This window comes from Rhinoderma darwinii, chromosome 3 (genome assembly GCF_050947455.1).
Source record: "Rhinoderma darwinii isolate aRhiDar2 chromosome 3, aRhiDar2.hap1, whole genome shotgun sequence".
Taxonomy (NCBI): domain Eukaryota; kingdom Metazoa; phylum Chordata; class Amphibia; order Anura; family Rhinodermatidae; genus Rhinoderma; species Rhinoderma darwinii.
Window position 1 is genome coordinate 218179265 of NC_134689.1, and position 23064 is coordinate 218202328.

Consider the following 23064-nt stretch of genomic DNA (forward strand, 5'->3'; position numbering starts at 1 on the left):
GAGCAGTATTTAAGTGGAAGGCACGACCACTCACTACCGGATTTTCTTGGTAGCGAGCTAACCGACTGACACCAGCCCAGCACACAGAAACCTCTTGCATACCAAATAGGCACAGGGAAAACCACTAATAAGGGAGTGGCTATTTAACCTCTTGTGTGGTTTCCTGTCTCTATTAGAGGCAGAGTTCTATCCTCTTGTGGTTCTGTCATGGTGGGTAAGTGAGAAAAGCATGCTGTATATACTAACAGCACACTTTCCCATTGAGTAAATGGGAAGCTTAATCAAGAGGTTTGATTAACAAATCGTGCTAAAACCTGCGTAAAATACACACCATGTTAACTGAAAAGTCATTCACGATAGGTCTTCCCTCTTGACTCATTCTTAGGGTATGTGCACAAGATAACGTCAATTACGGAGCTGTTTTCAGGAGAAAACAGCTCCTGCATTTCAGACGTAATTGCTCATACTCACGTTTTGCGAGGCGTCAATTACGGTCGTAATTTGGAGCTGTTCTTCATTGTATTCAATGAAAAACGGCTCAAATTACGTCCCAAGAAGGGTCCTGCAGTTCTTTGACGAGGCTGTCATTTTACACGCTGTCTTGACAGCGACACGTAAAATTACAGGTCGTCGGCACAGTACATTGGCAAACCCATTGAAATGAATGGGCAGATGTTTGCCGACTTATTGGAGCCGTGTTTTCAGGCGTAATACGCCTCGTTTACGCCTGAAAATAGGTCGTGTGAACCATGCCTTAGCCTTTTAGTGTGTCCTGCAGCTGCTGCCATCGTGCAATCACTTCAAAAATGAAACTGGACAATGCTTGGCAATTTGCTTGTAGCCAAAAATAAGGAGGGGGCGAGTCTCCCACATTTACATCAGCTGTGAATCAGGTTGCTTGTCTGATTCACCTTGATGTAATTCTGGGAAGTGCTCTCTGGTGGCAAACATAGGAAAACATGCATGTCAAATTATTATTACAATTTTTAATACTTCCCAACCTTTGGAAGAAAAAAATAAATAAAAACAAATACAACTAAAAAAAACAAAACAAAAACACCTTTAGAAAATAAATAAAACTAAGTAACTTGCTAAAAAAAAGTTTTAATTCGCAAAACACATTTCCTTTGTCCTATATAAAATTATACTTTACCCCAAACAAACCTTTCAAATCAGGTACATTTTACACATTAGAAACACACACAAACTGTATTTTTCATACAAGGGAAGTCACTAAAAATAAAATTGTCTTTTTAAAATAAACCTGGTCACAGCATAGTAAAATAGGTCATTTATTCAGTAATACATTAAATTAAAGGTATCCTCTACAGATAGAAGCTCCACATCTGCAAGTTGTCCTCACTCTCTTCTTAGCTGGACTCAACTCAATAGAATCTGTGCTGAGGTCTCCCGAACCTAGAAAAAACAGAAATAGTAAACGTTAAAGTTTTGCAAATCGCTTCCTGCAACTTGTAAGGGAAAATCCAATAAACATAAGATAGGTCTTACAAAATCAAGCAAATAGTAGGAGCAGCACAGTGTAAAAAAACAAAAAGCTTGGCTTGAAAATGCTTCCATGGAGGAAGTGAAGCGTTGCTGTGTTGGGTGAATAAATTCATATTTTTGCTATTGACTGCTGCTTCTGGGCTCTATTTTTTGGTAAGATAGGTCTTAGATACTTGTGAGAAGATCACATCACCAATTTCCAGAATTAAGGGGCTCTATAATGCTCAGATATTTCTGTTGCTCAATATCCAACAGCAATCTAAGCAAATGGCAATTCTAATCAATAGCGATGTGCTTGCAATGTTGTGTCGGATTCTGAGTAACTAATCTCCTTTCTGTAGAACCCATTAATTCTGGACATCAGTGGAGGTCTGAGGTCACAGACTTCAATGTAATCTCACATGAAATTATGGCTTTAAAAAAACAAAACAAAAAAAACCATTGTCTGGATTTCCTCTTTCAAGTCCAGTTTACACATATAGCTGTGTTGATGCAGTTTTTGGTGAAGAGTAGAGAAGTATTCCTGAACTTCACACAATCTTTTCGAAGTGCATTTATAATATGTGAACCTTATATATTTGGTCATACAACATTCGCATGAAAATATCAAGTAGAAAAAAAAACAGGTCTTTTTTTTAGCACACCAATGAAATCAAGCAGGACTAGTCAATGATTATTTTTACAATGTGCTTATTTAAAGCAGTATTCGTACAGTTAACTTTTATGGCATATCCAATTTTAAGACCGGGCACTTCGTATGGCACTTATTCTCTTGGTCGTTTGGGTACCAGCAGTCTGACCTCCACCAATCACACATGTATGGCTTGTCTGATGGACATGCCATGAAAGTTAATTGTGTGAAAACCCCTTATAAGCTTGTGCATCAACGCGAAGCACCGTAAATGTACGGCGCAGTGATGGCACATAAGTAGAGCCCGCACCATTTGCAGTGGGTGTCAACTGTAACATACAGCGGATACCCTGCTGCAACAACCGGGAACAGTGCTAACTCCGATCCCAGCTGTTTAACCCATTAGATGCCACAGGTAATAGTGACTAAAGGATCTAAGCGGTTAAGCAGAGGGAGGGTGTTGATAGGTCTTTTGCTGCCATGACAGCCCAACAAAGGCCACTGTGTCTGCCATGTGTTTTTGCCTTGTAGGTAGGTTGCCTGTCAGTAAAACACTGGCAGGCACCAATACACTGTGATATTGAAGTTTTGCAGTGTATTAAGCTTCCCGACATCTGCCGTTTACGTACGGCACACGTCCGGTTAGGGAGTATAGTCCATAGAACAAGCGCGTAGGCCGTATCATACAGCTGACACTTCAGGGTAACGAGCGGGATCCTGCTCGAACGCGATCCTGCTAGTTTAACCCGTTAAATGCCACGGTCAATAGCGATCGCAATATTTAAATGACTAGAAACGGGGGCGTCCATATGTAACATTGCAACGGCCCCGGCGGGGTGCCGTTGGTTGGCACGACAGCCTGGGGACCCGATGAAGACCCACGTCTGCCATCTTTGTACCTCCAGCAGTTCTTCATAGGAGAGAGTGTCAGTATCACGATATACTGCAATACATTAGTAATGCAGTATATCATGCAAGCGATCCAACGATTGCTCGTTTAAGTCCCTAGGGGGACAAGTTAAAAAAAACAAAAAAAACACAGAATCGAAATGTTTTTTTTTTCTTTTAAAAACATTCTAAGCATAACTGATAGACACGTGCGTAAAAGTCTGAACTATTACGATATATCATTAGTCAGCACGGTGAACGCAGTAAAAAACAAAACACAGCAGAATCGCTGTTTTTTGGTCACTTCATCTCCCACAACAAATGGAATAAAAAAAGTGACCAAAAAGTCTCATGTACCCAAATATGGCACCAATACAAACTACAACTCGCCCCGCAAAAAATAAGCCCTTATAATGCTCAATCGACTAAAAAAAAAAAAAAAAAAAGTCATGGCTCTCAGATTATGGCGACAAAACTGTAATTTTATTTTTAACAATCAGTTTTTTTCCTTGTAAGGCCGGATTTACACGAGCGTGTGCGTTTTGCGCGCGCAAAAGGTACTTAACAGCTCTGTGTGTCAGACGCATATGATGCGTGGCTGCGTGATTTTCGCGCAGCCGCCATCATTGACACTGTTTGGATGTTTGTAAACAGAAAAGCACATGCGGTTTTTCTATTTTCATTCATACTTTTTGCTGCTGTTGCGCGAATCACGCGCGTCACACGGAAGTGCGTCCGTGATTTTCACGCACAAATATCGGACATGTCGTGAGTTTTACGCAGCGGACATACGCTGCGTGAAACTCACGGACAGTCTGCACGGCCCCACAGACTAATATAGGTCCGTGCGAGGCGCGTGAAAACCACGCGTGTTGCACGGACGTATATCACGTTCGTCTAAATAAGCCCTAAAAGTAGAAAAAAAAAAAAGCCAAAACAAAATATAGATTTGGTATCACCGTAGTCGTATTGACCCGCAGAATAAAGTTAACATGGCATTTTTCCCACACGGTGCACGCCATAAAAACAAAACCCCCCAAAAGGGGAATCACTTTTTTTTCCTATTCCACCGCACAAATATTTTTTCTCCCAGTTTCCCACTAGATTATATGGTACAATAAATGGTGCCATGAAAATCTACAACTCGTCCCACAAAAAAACAAGCCTTCATACGCAAATATTGATGGAGAAATAAAAAAAATAAAAAATAAAGTTATGGCTTTGGAAATGTGGGGAGGAGAAAAAAGTGAAAATCCGAAAAATGGGAGCGGGAAAGTGCTAAAGTGATCGCACATTCAAGTCCCATAGTGGGACTTCAGCCAAAAAAATAAATTATTATTGATTCGTTTTTAAAAATAAAAAATTACATTCTATAATTTTTTTTTCCCCATTTAAAAATATCTTCAGTGAAAAAAAAGAATGTATCCATTTTTGGTATCTTTGCGTTCGTAACAACCTGTATTATAAAGTAAAAAGTGATTTCTACCACAGGGTGAAAAAAATAAAAATATGTGCCCAAATACCGTGGAAGAATAGATGTTAACCATTAGGCTGGGTTCACACGACCTATTTTCAGACGTAATGGAGGCGTTTTACGCCTCAAATTAAGTCTGAAAAAACGTCTCCAATACGTCGGCAAACATCTGCCCATTACTTTCAATGGGCTTTACGATGTACTGTGCCGACGACCTGTCATTTTACGCGTCGCTGTCAAGACGGCGCATAAAATGACAGACTCGTCAAAAGAAGTGCAGGACACTTCTTGGGATGTAATCGGAGCAGTTTTTCATTGACTCCAATGAAGAACAGCTCCAAATTACGTCCGTAAAAGACGCCCCGCAAAACGCGAGTACATGCAATTACGTCTGAAATTCAGGAGCTGTTTTCTCCTGAAAACAGCTCCGTAATTTCAGACGTAATTGCAGTTATCGTGTGCACATACCCTTAAAGAGAACCCTTCACCTGTCCATACATGTGCAGCATTTAATGGGCAGGGCTGCACAAACCCTGGGGCACTTTACATTTTTCTCATACCCGCCTCCGTTATTTTGGCACTTTTTCCCCTATAAAGTCCTTTATTATTAGAAAAAAAAAATTATAATTATGCATAAGTGGTATCGCCGCATCCGCAACGGCCTGAACTATAAAAATATAAATGTAATTTATCCCGCACGGTGACCGCCATAAAAAAAAAAAAACGGATACCAGAATCGCTACTTTTAGGCACTTCAGCTCAAAAAAAAAAAAAAATGTAATAAATAGGGATCAAAAAGTCGCATGTACTCAAAAATGGTACCAGTAAAAACTAGTTTGTTCCGCAATAAAACAAGCCCTCACACAACTTTTTTGCTGGAAAAATAAAAAAAAATAAAAGTTGTGGCTCTTAGAATATGGCGACCCAAAAACGAAGATATATATATTTTTTAAGACCGTGATTTTATCGTGCAAACACCGTAAAACATATGGTATCGCCGTAATCGCATCCACAGAATAAATGAAATGTCATTTATAAAGCACAGTGAACGCTGTAAAAATAAAAAAAATTAAAAAAAATAAGAATAGAAGTGTTGACCGCGTAATTACACTAAATTCAGCAAAAAACCTATGGGATCAAAATGCTCACTATACCCCTAGATAAATTCTTTTTAGGGCTGTAGTTTCCCTAATGGGGTCACTTCTGGGGGGTGTCCACTGATTTGGTCCCGCAGGGGCTTTGCAAATGCGACATGACACCCGAAAACCAATCCAGCAAACTTGAGCTCCAAAAGCCAAAATAGCGCTCCTTCGCTTCTGAGCCCTGCCGTGTGTCCAAACAGCCATTTACCACCACATATGGGGTATTGCCGTCATCAGGAGAAATTGCTTTACAAATCTTGCGGAGCCTTTTCTTCTTTACGCCTTGTAGAAATTGATAATTTCTACGTTTTATTGGAAAAAAGTTTAGATTTTCATTTTTACAGACGAATTCCACTAAATTCAGAAAAAAACTTGTGGGGTTAAAATGCTCACTATACCCCTTGAGGGGTATAGTTTCCAAAATGGGGTCACTTTTGGGGTATTTCCACTGTTTTGGCCCCCCAAGACCTCTTCAAACCTGACATGGTGCCTAAAATATATTCTAATAAAAAGGAGGCCCCAAAATCCTCTTGGTGCTCCTTTTCTTCAGAGGACTGTGTTTCAGTCCATTACCACAATAGGGCCACATGTGGGATATTTCTTAAAACGGCAGTATCTGGGCAATAAATATTGAGTTGCGTTTCTCTGGTAAAACCTTTTGTGTTACAGAAAAAAATAGATTTTCTGACAAAAAAAAAAAAGAAATTTCTAAATTTCCCTTCTACTTTGCTTTCAATTCCTGTGAAACACCTAAAGGGTTAAGAAACTTTCTAAGTGCGGTTTTGAAAACTTTGAGGGGTGTAGTTTTTAAAATTGGGTGACTTATAGGGGTTTCTAACATAGAAGGCCCTCCTAGAAAAAAAAAAAAAAACAATGTTCCAAAAAAAACAAAAAACCATGCCAACAAAGTAGACGTATGGGAAATGTTAACTAGTAACTATTTTGTGTGGTATTACTATCTGTTTTACAAGCAGATACATTTAAATTTAGAAACATTATCTCTAAAGTTTGGTGTTTTTCACAAACAAATACTGAATTTATTGATCAAATTTTTCTACTAACAAAGTCCAATGTGTCACGAGAAAATCTCAGAATCGCTTGGATAGGTAAAAGCATTCCCAAGTTATTACCACATAAAGTGACATGTCAGATTTGTAAAAAAGCGGCTGCGTCCACAAGGCCAAAACAGGCTCAGTCCTGAAGGGGTTAAGGCCAAAATAGGCCTGGTCGTTAAGGGGTTAAACCCCCGAGAAAAACCACAACAAACATATGGGCAGACTTACTAATACTGTCTAGGTTGTGCTTGCTGTATGATACATTTGGCGCATTTAGCTAGAAATATTAGACACTTTTCACTTCTGTATACCACCTTTTAGTTGGCTTGGTTTATAAGGGTATGTTCACACGGCCTATTTTCAGCCTTTTTTCGGGCCGTAAAAATCGGAAGCAGAACGCCTCCAAACATCTGCCCATTGATGTCAATGGGAAAAACTGCGTTTTGTTCCGACGGGCCGTTTTTCAAAACAGCCGCATAAAAAAACGACCGCGGAAAAGAAGTGCAGGTCACGTCTTGGGACGTTTTTGGAACAGTTTTTCATTGACTATAGAAAACAGCTCCAAAAACAGCCGTAAAAAACGCTGTGAAAATCGCGAGTGGCTTAAAAAAAATAAAAAAATAAAAAAAAGCCTGAGTCGTTTTCCATTTGAAAATACGGAGCTGTTTGACGTTTTTGACTCAGCATGTGAACATACCTTAACAATTTTTTGTGCAAAAACGTAGCACGGTTTTGCATTTGGGCCACATCCCTTCCCTGGTAAACCACTTCTCCTTGTTGAGCGTGTGTAAAAAAAATAAATCTCAAAACACCTTATAAATGTGGCACACATCCTCTACGCCACAAATCTGGCTCAATTTAAATAGTAAATCTGCCCTATTGTTCGAAGCTATCTTTTGTGAAAACCAGTGTGTAAATCCAATCAAAGGTGCAGTCGATGCGAGCTCTGGAGTACCAGGACACCAATCCATCATTCTTCAAAAAAACAAAACAAAAAAAAACAACAAAATAATATGGACAGAAGGTCCATATTCTGCTGAATACATCTGCACAAAAGGTACATTCAATACAACACTTGTAGTAATGTAATGTGCTGCTAAAGGTAAGCTACATATATATATATATATAGTGAATAAAAAACCTCATACCCTTCATTTGGTAATCAAACGTAAGTTCTTCTCCAGATTTGATCGGTCGTGTTGAAAATAATGCAATTCGAGGAAGACGCACATCCAGATTATCTATAAACACGTTGAATACCTGAAGATTGGGATCACACTAAAATGCAAAACATACAAGACACGTAAGGTCAACGTTCAATACAGTATGCAATTTTGATCAAAGAGAAAGATGAGAGAGTTAGGCGAGGGAGATTGAAAGATTAGAGGGAACAAAAAATTAAAAAAAAGATAGAATAGAGAAATGTGGGTTGAGGAAAGGGAGAGGGAAGAGAAAAGCAGGGGGAGGGGGGCTGGGTTCAGAGTCCACCACCTAGAGATGAGCATTTAACTAGCTGCACATGGTACTTGGGAAAGAGAAGCCAATGAGACCAGGTGGTAAAGAAGGAAAACTTCCACTATATTTATAAATGGTGGCCCTAGCTCAGAATATTAAATGTCTACTTACACTGTGGTTTACAAAGTGTGACACGTTCCCATATCGAGCAGCATCGACAGTAAACTCATCTGATTCATAGTCTAAGTCAAAGAGGTAAGTGATTCCTGTGCTATCATATTGTTGACCTCTTCTCTCCGCCTCCTCACTTGTTATTACCTGAAAGAAATGACAGGGATAATATTGGACACGTGTGACACTCAATATAAGCTGATAAACCCACGCTTCTAAATGGAGATATATTTATTTTGTGTGTGTTTCGCTTTCAAAAGGCATGTAAAACTTACTGGAGGCAGATCATACTACTGAATTAGCACAAAAAATAAAAATGGCTTGAAGTGTCAGTCCAGTTACACTTTCTTGCCGTAACTAACATTAGGGTTGGGGAGACACTTCTGTACGCGGGGCGATACAGTTGCCGTGGCAACCGTCGACGCCTGGAGAGTATCGTACACGGGTCCAAGTAATTGGACCAACTATATCCAGTGTTCAGAAATACACATCTTCCTAATGGTTCCCTAGGATTAGTGTAATTTTATATGCTTTCTATCACCGAATAATCCACGCTATTTTATAATCCAACTACCTAGGCCAAAAAACAAAATTAGAATACTTTGAAAGGAAAGAGGTGTTAAAAAGGTATGTTAACCCCTTCCCCCTGCTTGCATTCTGGGCCCTAATGTCCAAGCCATTTTTTACATTGTCACATTAGAAGAGCTGTAACTTTTTTATTTTTACGTCGGCATAGCTGTATAAGGTCTTGTTTTTTGCGGGACGACTTGCAGTTTTTATTGGTACCATTTGAGAGTAGATGTGACTTTTTGATCACTTATCACATTTTTTTTAAGTCAGGATTAACAGAAAACAGCAATTTTTCCATTGTTTTTTATTTTATTTTTTACGGCGTTCACAGTGCGGGTTAAATAATGTAACAGCTTTATAGTCGGGGTCGTTACGGACGCGGCGATACCAAATATGTGTAACTTTTTTGCTTTATTGTAGTTTTTTTTAATAGTAAAGCATTTTGTAAGGGGAAAAAGTGGGTTTTTAATTTTTTTTTTTATTAACTTTATTAAACTTTTTTTTACTTTTTTACTAGTCCCACTAGGGGACTTCACTATCCTCCGATCACTATTATAATACACCGCAATACTTTTGTATTGCAGTGTATTACTGCCTGTCCGTTTAAAATGGACAGGCATCTGCTAGGTCATGCCTCCGGCATGATCTAGCAGGCATTCGCTCCAGGCAGACCTGGGGGTCTTTATTAGACCCCCGGCTGCCATAGGAGACACAGACACTCGGCGATTTCATCTATTGTGCACCGCATCTGAAGGGTTAAACGGGTGAGATCGATACTAATATCGATCTCACCCGGCAGAGCAGGGACGCCCCCAGCCCTCAGCTGCCTCTGGCAGCTGAGAGCAGGGAGATTTGACGGCTCCCTGCTCTGTTTACTTTATTCTATAGCAGCGCCGTAGAATGGCGGCGCTGTAGAATAAAGCCCATTAATGACCGCCGTGAAAAGGCTTATCGGCGGTCATTAAGGGGTTAAAGAGACTCTGTCACCAGATTTTAAGTGCCCCATCTCCTACATAATCTGATCGGCGCTGTAATGTAGATAACAGTGGTTTTTATTTTGAAAACCGATCATTTTTGAGCAAGTTATGAGCTAGTTTAGATTTATGCTGATGAGTTTCTCAATGGACAACTGGGCGTGTCTTTACTTTTTACCAACTGGGTGTTGTACAGAGGAGTGTATGACGCTGACCAATCAGTGACTAATCAGTGTCCTACACTTCTCATTGTTCCAGCCCAGCATGATCCACAACACAGTGTGATTGTGCAGTGAAAGACAATGGCTGGAACAATGAGAAGTGTATGACGCTGATTGGTCACTGATTGGTCAGCGTCATACACTCCCCTGTACAACACCCAGTTGGTAAAAAGTAAAAACACGCCCAGTTGTCCATTGAGAAACTCATGAGCTAGTTTAGATTTATGCTAATAACTTGCTCAAAAATGATCGTTTTTCAAATGAAAACCACTGCTGTTATCTACATTACAGCGCCGATCAGATTATGTAGGAGATAGGGCACTTATAATCTGGTGACAGAGCCTCTTTAACACGTGGCAGATTTGTTGCAGAAGCTGTCCCATTCATCTGAACATGCTGCAGAAATTCAGACGTATGGAACAGATTTGCATTTGCAGAAATTTCTGCAACAAATCTGCCGCATGTGAACATACCTTAACAAAGTAGAAAGCAAATATTGAATTTTATTTTTCCTTTTCTTGGTCCATGCAATGTACATCTTCCACTCAAACAAGTAATATAATTAGCGAGTACATTCAGGACTGGACAAAACCCATGTTTTGTTCCCTGCCCTTTATGCATGTGGCAACCAGGTGCTTCCAACCGATGTGGAATGCTTGAGCAATTACGGACAGCATCAAGCTCAGAAGCGCTCATTGGCAATTGTTTGCGTGTAGCTTCCTGCCAGCAGAGGACAGGAATGTGTGCAACGCAAGCTTGGCACTAGTGTGTCATTGCTGTCGCCAGTTTTGGAGCTGGCTTTAGAGTACACTAGGCCTGGACCAGGTCTAATGTAACATAAAACTCAATTTATTCTTTCCAAAAAGACAATAATGCATTCACATATTTATAACAGTAGGAAAATATTCACTCGGACAGTCCTTTTAAAAGATCTAATAGCTAGATGGAGCATTTGTCTCCATTAAACCACCCCAGAAGTAGCAAATACAGGGACTATAAAAGGTAGTGAATGCCATATACAAATGGTGAGGACGCTTCCTGCTTGGCTACATCCGTACCGGAGAGACTTGTTTGATTTGAGTTCAGGAGATCTGCTCCCATGTATGCCTTTTTTAATTACTTAGCGTGCAATGTATTGGCCATCTTTGTTTGTATTTTATCAAAAGTAGTAAAGATGGCCAAAGCATTGCACACTAGGTGTCTTCAATAGTCTCGAGTGCTGTATCTCCTTCAAAGTGCCCAGTGACTAAAGTGAAACCACCTTTGACGTAATTGTGATTTCCGTGGGAATTGAATTGTAGGTAATCCCCAATATATCTAAATTACCTCACTTTCTCCACTAAACGAGCAATTCATGTTACAGAAGAAAACAGCTGATGGGATCTCATGGCTGCTATCACTGAGGACACATAGGCCATTTCTGGAGATTGTGTCCATCTAAATTTAACACTCCTACCAAGATCAATAAGGCAGGTATTTAAGAAACTAAAATGCACCAATATATCTATATAAAGCGGTTTTTAAGGGCACCTCCAGTGATCTACTTAACCCCTTCCCGCTCCTTGACGTACTATTACGTCATGGCAGCTGTATCGTTCGCGCTCCATGCCGTAATAGTACGTCTCAGGAGTAACGGCCATTTCGGCCGTCCTCCCGACACATACAGGAGCTGTGACGCTGCTGTCTTGTTCAGCAGCTGTCACAGCTCCTACAGCGGGGACCGATCGCTGTGTCCCCGCTGATTAACCCCTTAAAAGCCGCGTTCTATAGAGATCGCGGCTTTTTAGGGGTTAAGCTGCCATCGCCGGCCTGCTACGCGATAGCGGCCGGCGATGGTGACTATGGCAACCGGACACCAAACAATGGCGTCCGGCTATGCCATAGACGGAAGCCTAGTGGGTCCTGACAACGTCAGGACCCACTATGCTTGCTGTCAGTGAGTAGCTGACAGTTCTAATACACTGCACTACGCATGTAGTGCAGTGTATTAGAATAGCGATCAGGGCCTCCTGCCCTCAAGTCCCATAGTGGGACAAAGTAATAAAGTAAAAAAAAAGTTAAAAAAAGATGTGTAAAAATAAGAAAATAAAAGTTTTAAAAGTAATAAAAGTAAAAGTCCCACTTTTTCCCTTATCAGTCCTTTATTATTAATAAAAATATATAAACAAACAAATAAACTATACATAATTGGTATCGCCGCGTCCGTAACGGCCTGAACTACAAAATTATTTTGTTATTTATCCCGCACGGTGAACGCCGTAAAAAAAAATATTAATAAACCGTACCACAATCACAATTGTTTGGTCACTTCACCTCCCAAAAAATGGAATAAAAAGAGATCAAAAAGTCGCATGTACCTAAAAATGGTACTGATGGAAAATACAGTTCATTACGCAAAAAATAAGTCCTCGCACGGCTTTATTGATTGAAAAATAAAAACGTTCTGGCTCTTAGAATAAGGCAACACAAAAAGTAAATGATTGTTTACAAAACGTATTTTATTGTGCAAACGCCATAAGACATAAAAAAAAACTATAAACATCTGGTATCGCCGTGATCGTATCGCCCCGCAGAATAAAGTTAATATATCATTTATAGCGCACGGTGAACGCTGTAAAAAAAAAAGTATACAAAAACAATAGTAGAATTGCTGTTTATTAGTCACCACGCCACCTAAAAATGGAATAAAAACTGATCAAAAAGCCGCATGCACCCCATGAAAACTACAATGGATTCCTCAAGGGGTCTAGTTTCCAAATTGGGGTCACTTTTGGGGGGTTTCCAATGTTTTGGCACCACAAGACCTCTTCAAACCGGACATGGTGCCTAATAAAAAAGAGGGCTCAAAATCCGCTAGGTGCTCCTTTGCTTCGGAGGCCGGTGCTTCAGTCCATTACCGCCCGAGGGCAACATGTGGGATATTTCTCAAAACTGCAGAATCTGGGCAATAAGTATTGAGTTGCGTTTCTCTGATAAATCCTTTTGTGTTATAAAAAACAATGGTATAAAAAGAGTAAATTTCACCTCTACTTTGCTCTAAATTTCTGTGAAACACCTAAAGGGTTCATAAACTTTCTAAATGCTGTTGTGAATACTTTGAGGGGTCTAGTTTCTAAAATGGGGTGTTTGATAGGGGTTTCTAATATATGGGCCCCTCAAAGCAACTTCAGAAATGAACTGGAACCTAAAAAAATAAATAAATGAGGCAATACTTCGCTTCTTACATTATACTGATAATGAGCCGTGCCAACCCCGAGATGACCCCAGTTTTGACCGTTTGTATAAACGGAGACCCCTATTAGACCGTTTCAGTGCCCGGTTTTCCCAAGCATACACCCCCGAGAAGTGTATTTCTATTGATGAGTCCCTGGTACATTTTAAAGGGAGGGTTCAATTTCGCCAGTACCTGCCAGGTAAGAGGGGAAGGTATGGCGTGAAGATGTATAAGCTGTGCGAGAGTGCATCAGGGTATACCTACAGGTTTAGGATATATGAAGGAAAGGCCACCCCCAAACCAGACTGCATCCTGGACTACAATAGGTACATGGGAGGGATGGACTTGTCAAATCAAGTCCTGAAGCCCTACAGCGCCATGCGGTGTGGTATAAGAAGCTGGCCGGGCACATCATACAGATGGCTTTGTACAATGCGTATGTGCTACGTCGATGTGCAGGCCAGAGGGGAACTTTCCTGGAATTTCAAGATCTAATCTTTAGGGACCAGGAAGGGGGGGCACCCAGTACTTCTGGAAGCGAGGCCACACGCATCGTACCAGGGCAACACTTTCCAGGAGAAGGTCCCCAAACCGGTGGAAAGGGAAAGAGTCAAAAGAGGTGCAGAGTCTGCTATAAGAGGGGGATAAGGAAGAACACAATATACCAATGTGACACGTGTCCCGAAAAACCAGGGCTCTGTATAAAAGATTGTTTTAAAATGTATCATACATCCCTTGATTTTTAATTTACCCTGATGCACTCCGCACAGCTTACCCCCCTCATCTTTCCCTTCTGAGCCCTGCCGTATGCCCAGGCAGCTGATAACAGCCACATGTAGGGTATTGTCGTACCCAGGAGAACCCACATTACAATTTAAGGGGTGTATATCTCCGGTGGCGCATGCTGGGCACACTATATTGGACACTGAAATGGCATATACATATATAAAATTGCAAATCTCACACTGCACCATCTGCTGCGCATTACACAGGGTCAAAATTCTCACTACACCTCTAGATAAATGTCTTAAGGGGTGTAGTTTTTAAAATGGGGTCACTTCTCGGGGGTTTCAACTGTACTGGTACCTCAGGGGCTTCTGCACACATGACTTAGCACCAGAAAAGCTCCAGTAGGCCAAATGGTGGTCCTTTCCTTCTGAGCCCTCCCATGGGCCCAAAGGGCAGTTTATCACCACAAATGGGGTATTGCCGCACTAAGGACAAATTGGGCAACAAAATGGGGTATGTTGTTCCTTGTGAAAATAAGAAATTTTGATCAAAAATGACATCTTATTGGAAAAAATATCATTTTTTTCATTTCACAGCCCAATTCAAATAGGTGCTGTGAAAAAACTGTGCGGTCAAAATGATAACAAAAACCATAAATGAATTCCTTGAGGGGTGTAGTTTCCAAAATGGGGTCAATTCTGGTGGGTTTCCATTGCTTTGATACCTCTGGGGCTCTGCAAATGCAACATGGCACCCGAAAACCAATCCAGCAAAATCTGGACTCCAACAAACACATAGCGCTCCTTTCCTTCTGAGCCCTCCCATGGGCCCAAACGGCAGTTTATCACCACAAATGGGGTATTGCCGCACTAAGGACAAATTGGGCAACAAAATGGGGTATGTTGTTCCCTGTGAAAATAAGAAAATTTGATCAAAAATGACATTTTATTGGAAAAAATATCATTTTTTTCATTTCACAGCCCAATTCAAATAGGTGCTGTGAAAAAACTGTGCGGTCAAAATGATAACAAAAACCATAAATGAATTCCTTGAGGGGTGTAATTTCCAAAATGGGGTCACTTCTGGTGGGTTTCCATTGTTTTGATACCTCAACGCCTCTTCAAACCTGGCATGCTGCCTAAAATATATTCTAATAAAAAAGAGGCCTCAAAATGCACTAGGTGCTTCTTTGCTTCTAGGGCTTGTGTTTTAGTCCACGAGCGCAGTAGGGCCACATGTGGGACATTTCTAAAAACTGCAGAATCTGGACAATACATATTTAGTAGTGTTTCTCTGGTAAAACCTTCTCTGTTACTAAAAAAAAAATTGAATAAAATTGAAATTCAGCAGAAAAAATGAAATTTGCAAATTTCATTTCCACTTTGCTTTAATTCCTGTGAAATGCCAGAAGGGTTAAAAAACTTTCTATATGCTGTTTTGAATACTTTGAGGGGTCTAGTTTTTAAAATGGGGTGTTTTATGGGGGTTTCTAATACATAGGCCCCTCAAATCCACTTCAGAACTGAACTGGCACCTTCAAAAAAAGGCTTTTGAAATTTTCTTAAGAATATGAGAAATTGCTGTTTATGTTCTAAGCCGTGTAACGTCCAAGAAAAATAAAATAATGTTCAAAAAACGATGCCAATCTAAAGTAGACATATGGGAAGTGTGAACTAGTAACTATTTTGGGTGGTATAACCGTCTGTTTTTCAAGCAGATGCATTTAAATTCTGAAAAATGCTATTTTTTGTAAATTTTCTCTAAATTTTGCAAATTTTCACAAATAAAGACTGAATATATCGACCAAATTTTACCACGAACATGAAGCCCAAAGTGTCACGAGAAAACAATCTCAGAATCGCTTGGATAGGTTTAAGCATTCCGACGTTATTACCACATAAAGTGAAATATGTCAGATTTGAAAAATGGGCTCTGAGCCTTAAGGCCCAAACTAGGCTGCGTCCTTAAGGGGTTAAAAGGGTTGTCTCATCAGTTTGGAGTCATGTGTCTATGACTTCCATATGTAGGGGTTGTCTTCATGAGACAACCACTTTATTTGCGCGCCTGTAGTGGTGTCTTGCTAGTTAAGTCACGTGATTACAGATGATACTTGGTAGGAAGAGGAGTGACAATGTATACTAACAGGCTTGTAGAGATCGTGAATGGGCTGCAGCTCCACTCTGACATGGATGACCATGCTAACAACTTCCCGTGAAATAAGAAATATGCAGCATAAACTACTGAGCTTTTATGGGAAAGGCTCCACAAAAGTACTGAACATGATGATTCAAGAGCACTTTGAAGTATTAATTTTTCAATAGAACATATAAAAATACCCAATAAAACATTCATCCTTATCAAATTTTCCCTGCATCCAAGTGGAAGTATACCTAGTCTGGGAATTTTCACTTTGTGCTATTTCATTAAATATTTTTAAATGCACTAAAAAAAAATAATACAAGAACACATCCCCATGTATGTATAGAACAGACTGCAGAAAAGTATGTGCAGGCAGTTTGAATTCTTTCAGAAATTTTGAGGCAGATTTTGAACTGCCTGCAAAAAATATCCAGGTGAACAGGGCGTTAGCCCTATGCACATGACCGCGATCAGTCCGTGATATACGGTCCACATGACAGCTGCATGTCCCGGACCGAACACAGTGCAGGGAGCCGGGCTCCTAGCATCATACTTATCTATGACATTAGGTGTCACTGCCTTTCCACGGAACTACTGTCCCGTACTGAAAACATGATTACAGTACGAAACAGTTGTCTCGCAGCGAGGCAGTGACACCTAGCGTCATAGAGAAGTATGATGCTAAGAGCCCAGCTACCTGCACAGTGTCCGGTCCGGGACATGCGGACCGTATATCACAGACTGATCACGGTCGGTGACAATTCTTGCTTTTCTAGTAAAACTATATAAATATTTGCTTTACCTTTGCATTACACTGTGTGAAGAAGTTTATAAAAATGCCCTAGTTTGAAGGCCTACTCAATTGTCAAGCAGAACAACATCACGGCTTCATTATTCATAGACACTTCACATCCAGACAAGATAGATTTCCATCTTTGATTCAGCATCTTCCAACCGTGGACTCGTCTCATAGATCAGGCCCGTTAAAGAGGCTCTGACACCAGATTCTCAAATCCCTATCTCCTATTGCATGTGATCGGCGCTGCAATGTAGATAACAGTAACGTTTTTTTTTTGTTTTTTTGAAAAACGTTCATTTTTGGCCAAGTTATGAGCTATTTTATATATATGCAAATGAGCTTTGAAATAGACAACTGGGCATGTTTTTTTTCGTATGTCCAACTGGGCGTGTATTGTGTTTGTAACATCTGGGCGTGTTTACTTGTTTTACGAATTGGGCGTTGTGAATAGAAGTGTCTGATGCTGACGAATCAGTGACAAATCAGCATCATGCACCCCTCTCCATTAATTTACACAGCACATAGTGTTCTTACTAGAACGATGTGCAGCCACATACACAAGTGTCCCGATAATGAATACACGTGACCTCCAGCCTGGACGTCATGTGTATTCAGAATCCTGACACTTCTGAATCTTTTCTGAGAGATTTCCAGCAAGGGAAACGAAATCTCGTTTACCTCGTAATCTCGCGAGATTACGCGTGGCTTGCTGGAATCTCACAGAAAAGATTCAGAAGTGTCAGGATTCTGAATACACATGACGTACAGGCTGGAGGTGACGTGTATTCATTATCAGGAGTGCATGATGCTGAGTGGTCACTGATTCGTCAGCATCATACACTTCTATTCACAACGCCCAGTTAGTAAAACAAGTAAACACGTCCAGTTAAAAACACAATACACGCCCAGTTGGACATACGAAAAAAAAACTCCCAGTTGTCCATTTCAAAGCTCATTTGCATATATATATATATATATATATATATATATATAAAATAGCTCATAACTTGGCCAAAAATGAACGTTTTATTAAAAAAAAAACACAAAAAAAAAAAAAACACGTTACTGTTCACTACATTGCAGCGCCGATCACATGCAATAGGAGATAGGGATTTGAGAATCTGGTGACAGAGCCTCTTTAAGTACTCCTTTATCCCACAACCCTCAGTTTCCCCTTGTGGTTAACCAAGACAGGTTCTTGACATAGAACTCGACAAAAATATAACACATGCAACCAATGTGCTATCTGGCTCTTTTTTATATCTTCACCTCCCAACTCAAATCTAGCATAGAAGTTTTTTTTGTTTTTTTTAAGATTGGTTACATTTTCTCTCTACAGGCCAAGGTGATTGTCCCAACTCACACGTACAAGCAGCTCTTACGATGAAGGACGCGGTACAGATGTGCATTACATGGCAACCCATCTATTTCAACTATTGATGTGTAACGACTGGTTTCTCCTGTGCCAACACTGCAAGGGAAAAAAACACTGCCAGGTCCCATGCAGATTACAGCTGATCACCTGGGGTTCCAGAAATGATATGGGGAACTTCTGATAAAAAGCGATTGTGCAAAGTGAACTAAAGATTTTTCCTGACAGTGCCTAGGAGGTTTTTGGAGATGTAATACAATTGATGCCATAAACGTGTAAATGGGTTTTGAAGCAATACATGTAATCATATTGATTAACTTGCGGTAGTTACCCACCATATGCAAACTATGTATAGTACCTAGAATTTCAAAATAGTAATTTGGCACATCTAAGCAACTTGGTATAGGAGTATGGTGCTAAGAATAACGGCACACGTATTAGTAGTCTAATTAAAGCCTCTCCTTTGAGAAGGTGCTCATCTATGCCCTAAACAAGCAGATATTACTATAGACTAAATCACTCGCAAAACAATTATACTAACTCATAACCGTAATAAGGATTAAAGATGAATGCATACCTCGCCAACATATTCCATGACAAAGCTGTACTTCTTGATCTTCTGGAGTGTTTTAACCCCCCAGCCACGTCCATTGGGTGTCCTAAAGATGCACAAAGAATAGGGAGGCCCCTTCTGTACCAGACGATTCGGACAATCCGGCCCACATTTACATCTAGAGTTGCATTCATAAATAGGCCGTCCAGGTTGAATCTTAATTTGTCTTTGTTCATTGTAAGCAAAGACAACCCCTGCCTCCGTAGGGCAACATTTACCAGTAAAGCAATCTGTACATTCACAGCCAACAATGGCTTCGCCCAAAGTATTTACACCAGGAGAGGCTTTATAATCGTTTATGTAATAGAAGTCTCTGGGGGGACCCTCAAGATCCACATCATTTTCTACGTACAGCATTCCATAGTGGGATTTTTTCCTATTCAGCTCTTCTTCCCATCGCTTGAGTGAGATTCGCTGTTTAGCCTTTTTGACTATATAGTCAGCAACAGAACGATCCAAATATTTAACGCCGTTCTTAAGCACACTTGTTTTTCCAGGCTTAAGTTCAGATACATACTTGTAGAGGTCACTGTAAAACTGCTTCAAAAGTAATGCACATTTAAGGTTTTGTTTGGGTTCCCATGTATTTTGCAAGTCTGGCCATCCTTTCCATTTCACAAGGAAATATTCTTTACCCTTTAAAAACAAACAAGATATGTAAATAAGTATGTAGCAAGGTTGTCTTTCAAACAGTAGAATAAAGTTCATGGTAATCGGTCACCTCCTTTATGCTGCCGTCTCTGAGGTCAGCATAATGTAGTGACAAATGCAGATTTCAGCTTTGCAAGACTTGTCTGACTGTGGAGCAGTTTTTGTTTTCGATATCCATGATCCTGCTGCTCACCTATGCTGCTGACTGACCCTTTTTTTCCCTATGCACAATAAGGACTAAACGGTCAATCAGCTGCATGTGGGTGGGATTAGCAGTAGCTCATGAATATCAAGGACTCCTTCCTCACAACGCGATGTGAACTCTGCAACAAATAAAATGTTGATTTCAGCATTGTGAGACTTCTGTCTGACTGTTGCGTTGCCTTTGTAAAACACAGAGTGGGTAGCATAAAGGCGATGATATTCTCTTTAAAATTAAAAACCGATGACAAATAAAAATGCAAAGCTTGAAGGTTACTCTTTACATTAAAATAAATCAATTAACCCCCCCCCCCCCCCAAAAAAAACCCACAACATTCCAATTTCATGGTTTAGGTGATGTGAAATGTAAAACTTGTATTGTCAATGTACGAGATACTGTATCCAGGCAGAATGTTTGCATACTATGCCAAACCGTAGTGTGTGCCATATTGCACCATATTACCCCCTCTAGCACTAAAGAGGTCTGCGATTTTGCTCCATACAGTGGTATGCAAGCCATAGGAATGTATTACAATTTTATTCGGGATCCATATCACAGATCCTAATCAGAGTGATGTGCATTGGTAGCTTTGCTTCTGCAGGAACTGGACGACTTAACAGAATTCATGGTTCAATCAAATATGATCTCTATCAGAAAATTCTGAAGGAGAAAGTCCGCCCATCAGTCGTGACCTAAAGCTTAAGGCTGGGTTCACACGACCCTATTTTCAGACGTAAACGAGGCGTATTATGCCTAGTTTTACGTCTGAAAATAGGGCTACAATACGTCGACAAACATCTGCCCATTCATTTGAATGGGTTTGCCGACGTACTGTGCAGACGACCTGTTATTTACGCGTCGTCGTTTGACAGCTGTCAAACGACGACGCGTACATTGACTGCCTCGGACAGGACACTTTTTTGCAACGTAATTTGAGCCGTTCTTCATTGAAGAGCAGCTCAAGATTGCAGGCGTCAAAGACGCCTCGCAAAATGCGAGGAGCTTTTACGTCTGAAACGACGCAGCTGTTTTCTGCTGAAAACAGTCTGTCTTTTCAAACGTAAAAGCCACTTATCGTGTGCACATACCCTTAAGGGAATGTGTCCCTAGAAATTAAATTATTTTTTTTCAGTTAAACAATTAGTATAAGTGATTACACATTGTTTTAATTTTTTCACAAGTCAAGAAATATTATAAAATTAGATTCTAATTTATAACATTTCCATGTGCTGGCTACAAGAGGGAGCCATTCTCAAAATTGCAGCATGGTCACTGTGGTAAAGCAACCTCATTGATTTATGCTGCAAATTTGGGGTGGACACACTCTCCTCTAGTGTCCTCACACAATCCCCAATCCCTTCTTCTGGCTAGTGCCAGGAGAGGGAGGGGTTTGAATGTCTTGAAACCTCCTACACTGTCCGCCGCCATTTTCTGAGCGACTGCACAGTGGTAGGAGATTCTCAGCAGACAGTATCACACATGAACTTACACGAACATAATACACGAACATAAATTACCTGCTCCTGCTGCCGCCTCCGCTGGTCTAACAAAGTTCTTGCCACCTACGCTCCTCTTCCTTGCGCCTTCGCTTTGTTGAACACATGGCCGGAAGTAGTCATCTTACTGTGCGGCAGCGTCTTCCGTTCCACATGAAAACAGTGCCGGATTTCGCTCTACGAACGAGCTTCGTTTTGGTCTGTGTGGGAACGACGCATGTGCCGTTCCTACACAGACGACGCACACGTTTAAGAATGGAACGGCTCCTGTTCGCATTCTCTATGGGGTTGTATGTGCCGTATAGCATCTCTATGTGTAGTTCATCTCGTAAATTATTTTATTTTTTTGTGAAATTCCCTCACACCTTTATATATACACAATATTTACAGGAATGCTTAAATTTAAAGTTAGCGATCCAGCTTAGGAGGGTCATTTGCTACAACCATAAGGAGGGTAACAGCGGGGTGCTGTCATAAGTTCTTGAAAAACCCGATTACCTGTAAGTTATCAATCTTTTACCCTTTCACCTATGACAGCACCACTGGAGATGTAAAATAGAAACCAATATTTTTAGGGTGGGACCACAGCTTGTAGCACCTTTCTACCAAAGGCCAAGTCAGAGGCTTTTTTTTTTTAGTTAAACAATTAGTGTGTGGGTGATTAAACATTGTTCTAATTTTTTTTCACGAGTCAGGAAATATTATAAATTGGATTCTAATTTATAATATTTCCCATTGCTGGTCACTAGATGGAGCAATTCCCAAAATTGCAGCATTGCATGTGGTAAAGCAACCACATTGCTTTATGCTGCAAAATTGGGAAAAAAATCCCTCGCTCTAGTGAGCTCTCAGAATCCCCCCCTCCTTTATCCTGGCTAGTGCCGGGAGAAACGAGGGGATTGAACGGTCTAACCTCCTACACTGTGTGTCGCCATTTTTTGAGCTAACACACAGTGTAGTAGGTTAACATACACTAGTAAACACACAGTAAAACACGAACATACATAGAAATCACTTACCTGCTCCAGTCGCCGCCGCTCCCTCCGGACCGTCCGCTGCCGCATGTGCACAAGTCCGGAAGCCGCGACCGGAAGTAGTAATCTTACTGTCCGGCCGCGACTTCCGGTCCACAGGAAAATGGCGCCGGACGGCGCGCATTTCAAATTGGACTGTGTGGGAGCGGCGCATGCGCCGTTACCACACAGACGGCGTACACCATAGTGGATGGAACGGGCCCCGTTCGCAGTCCCTATGGGACTGGAGCTGCCGTATTCCATGTCTGTATGTGTCGTTAATCGACACATACAGAAATGGGAAAAAAAATGGCAGCCCCCATAGGGAAGAAAAAGTGTAAAAATAAAAAAAAAGTAACACACAAACACACAAATAAATATAAACGTTTTTAATAAAACACTAACATCAAACGGATATAAAAAAATTTTTTTTGGTGAGACTGTTCCTTTAAAGGTGGTGTGAGGCACCCTTACATATTTGGTCTAGGGATGCGTCTGCTCTCTCTGCCCATGAAGTGGACACGGCCCTGGTGGAGTGAGATCTGAAAAACTCTGGGGGCTTGAGTTTCTGATTTATGTAGGCTTAATGTATGGCCTGCTTAATCCACCTCGCTATAGTGGCTTTACTGGCTGCCGAACCTTTTTTGTGACCCTGAAACTGGACAAACAAATTTTCTGAGGATCTTAGATCCTGAGTAATCTTTAGGCACTGGACTAGGCAGTTAAACTAGGCAGTTAAACTGTTGTTC

General features: G+C 40.7%; 1 protein-coding gene across 1 annotated transcript in view; it reads right to left on the reverse strand.

Annotated features, from left to right (window-relative positions):
- Nucleotides 1-1084: 1084 nt before the first annotated feature.
- SUV39H2 (SUV39H2 histone lysine methyltransferase) overlaps nucleotides 1085-23064 on the reverse strand; it is a 36977-nt gene continuing 14997 nt past the window's right edge. Inside the window, exons 3-6 of the mRNA XM_075855075.1 lie at nucleotides 18918-19589; nucleotides 8323-8469; nucleotides 7845-7974; nucleotides 1085-1416 (exon numbers count right to left, since the gene is read on the reverse strand). Coding sequence (XP_075711190.1) covers nucleotides 1313-1416; nucleotides 7845-7974; nucleotides 8323-8469; nucleotides 18918-19589 — 1053 coding nt within the window. The 3' untranslated portion in view covers nucleotides 1085-1312. The remainder of the gene's footprint in view (nucleotides 1417-7844; nucleotides 7975-8322; nucleotides 8470-18917; nucleotides 19590-23064) is intronic.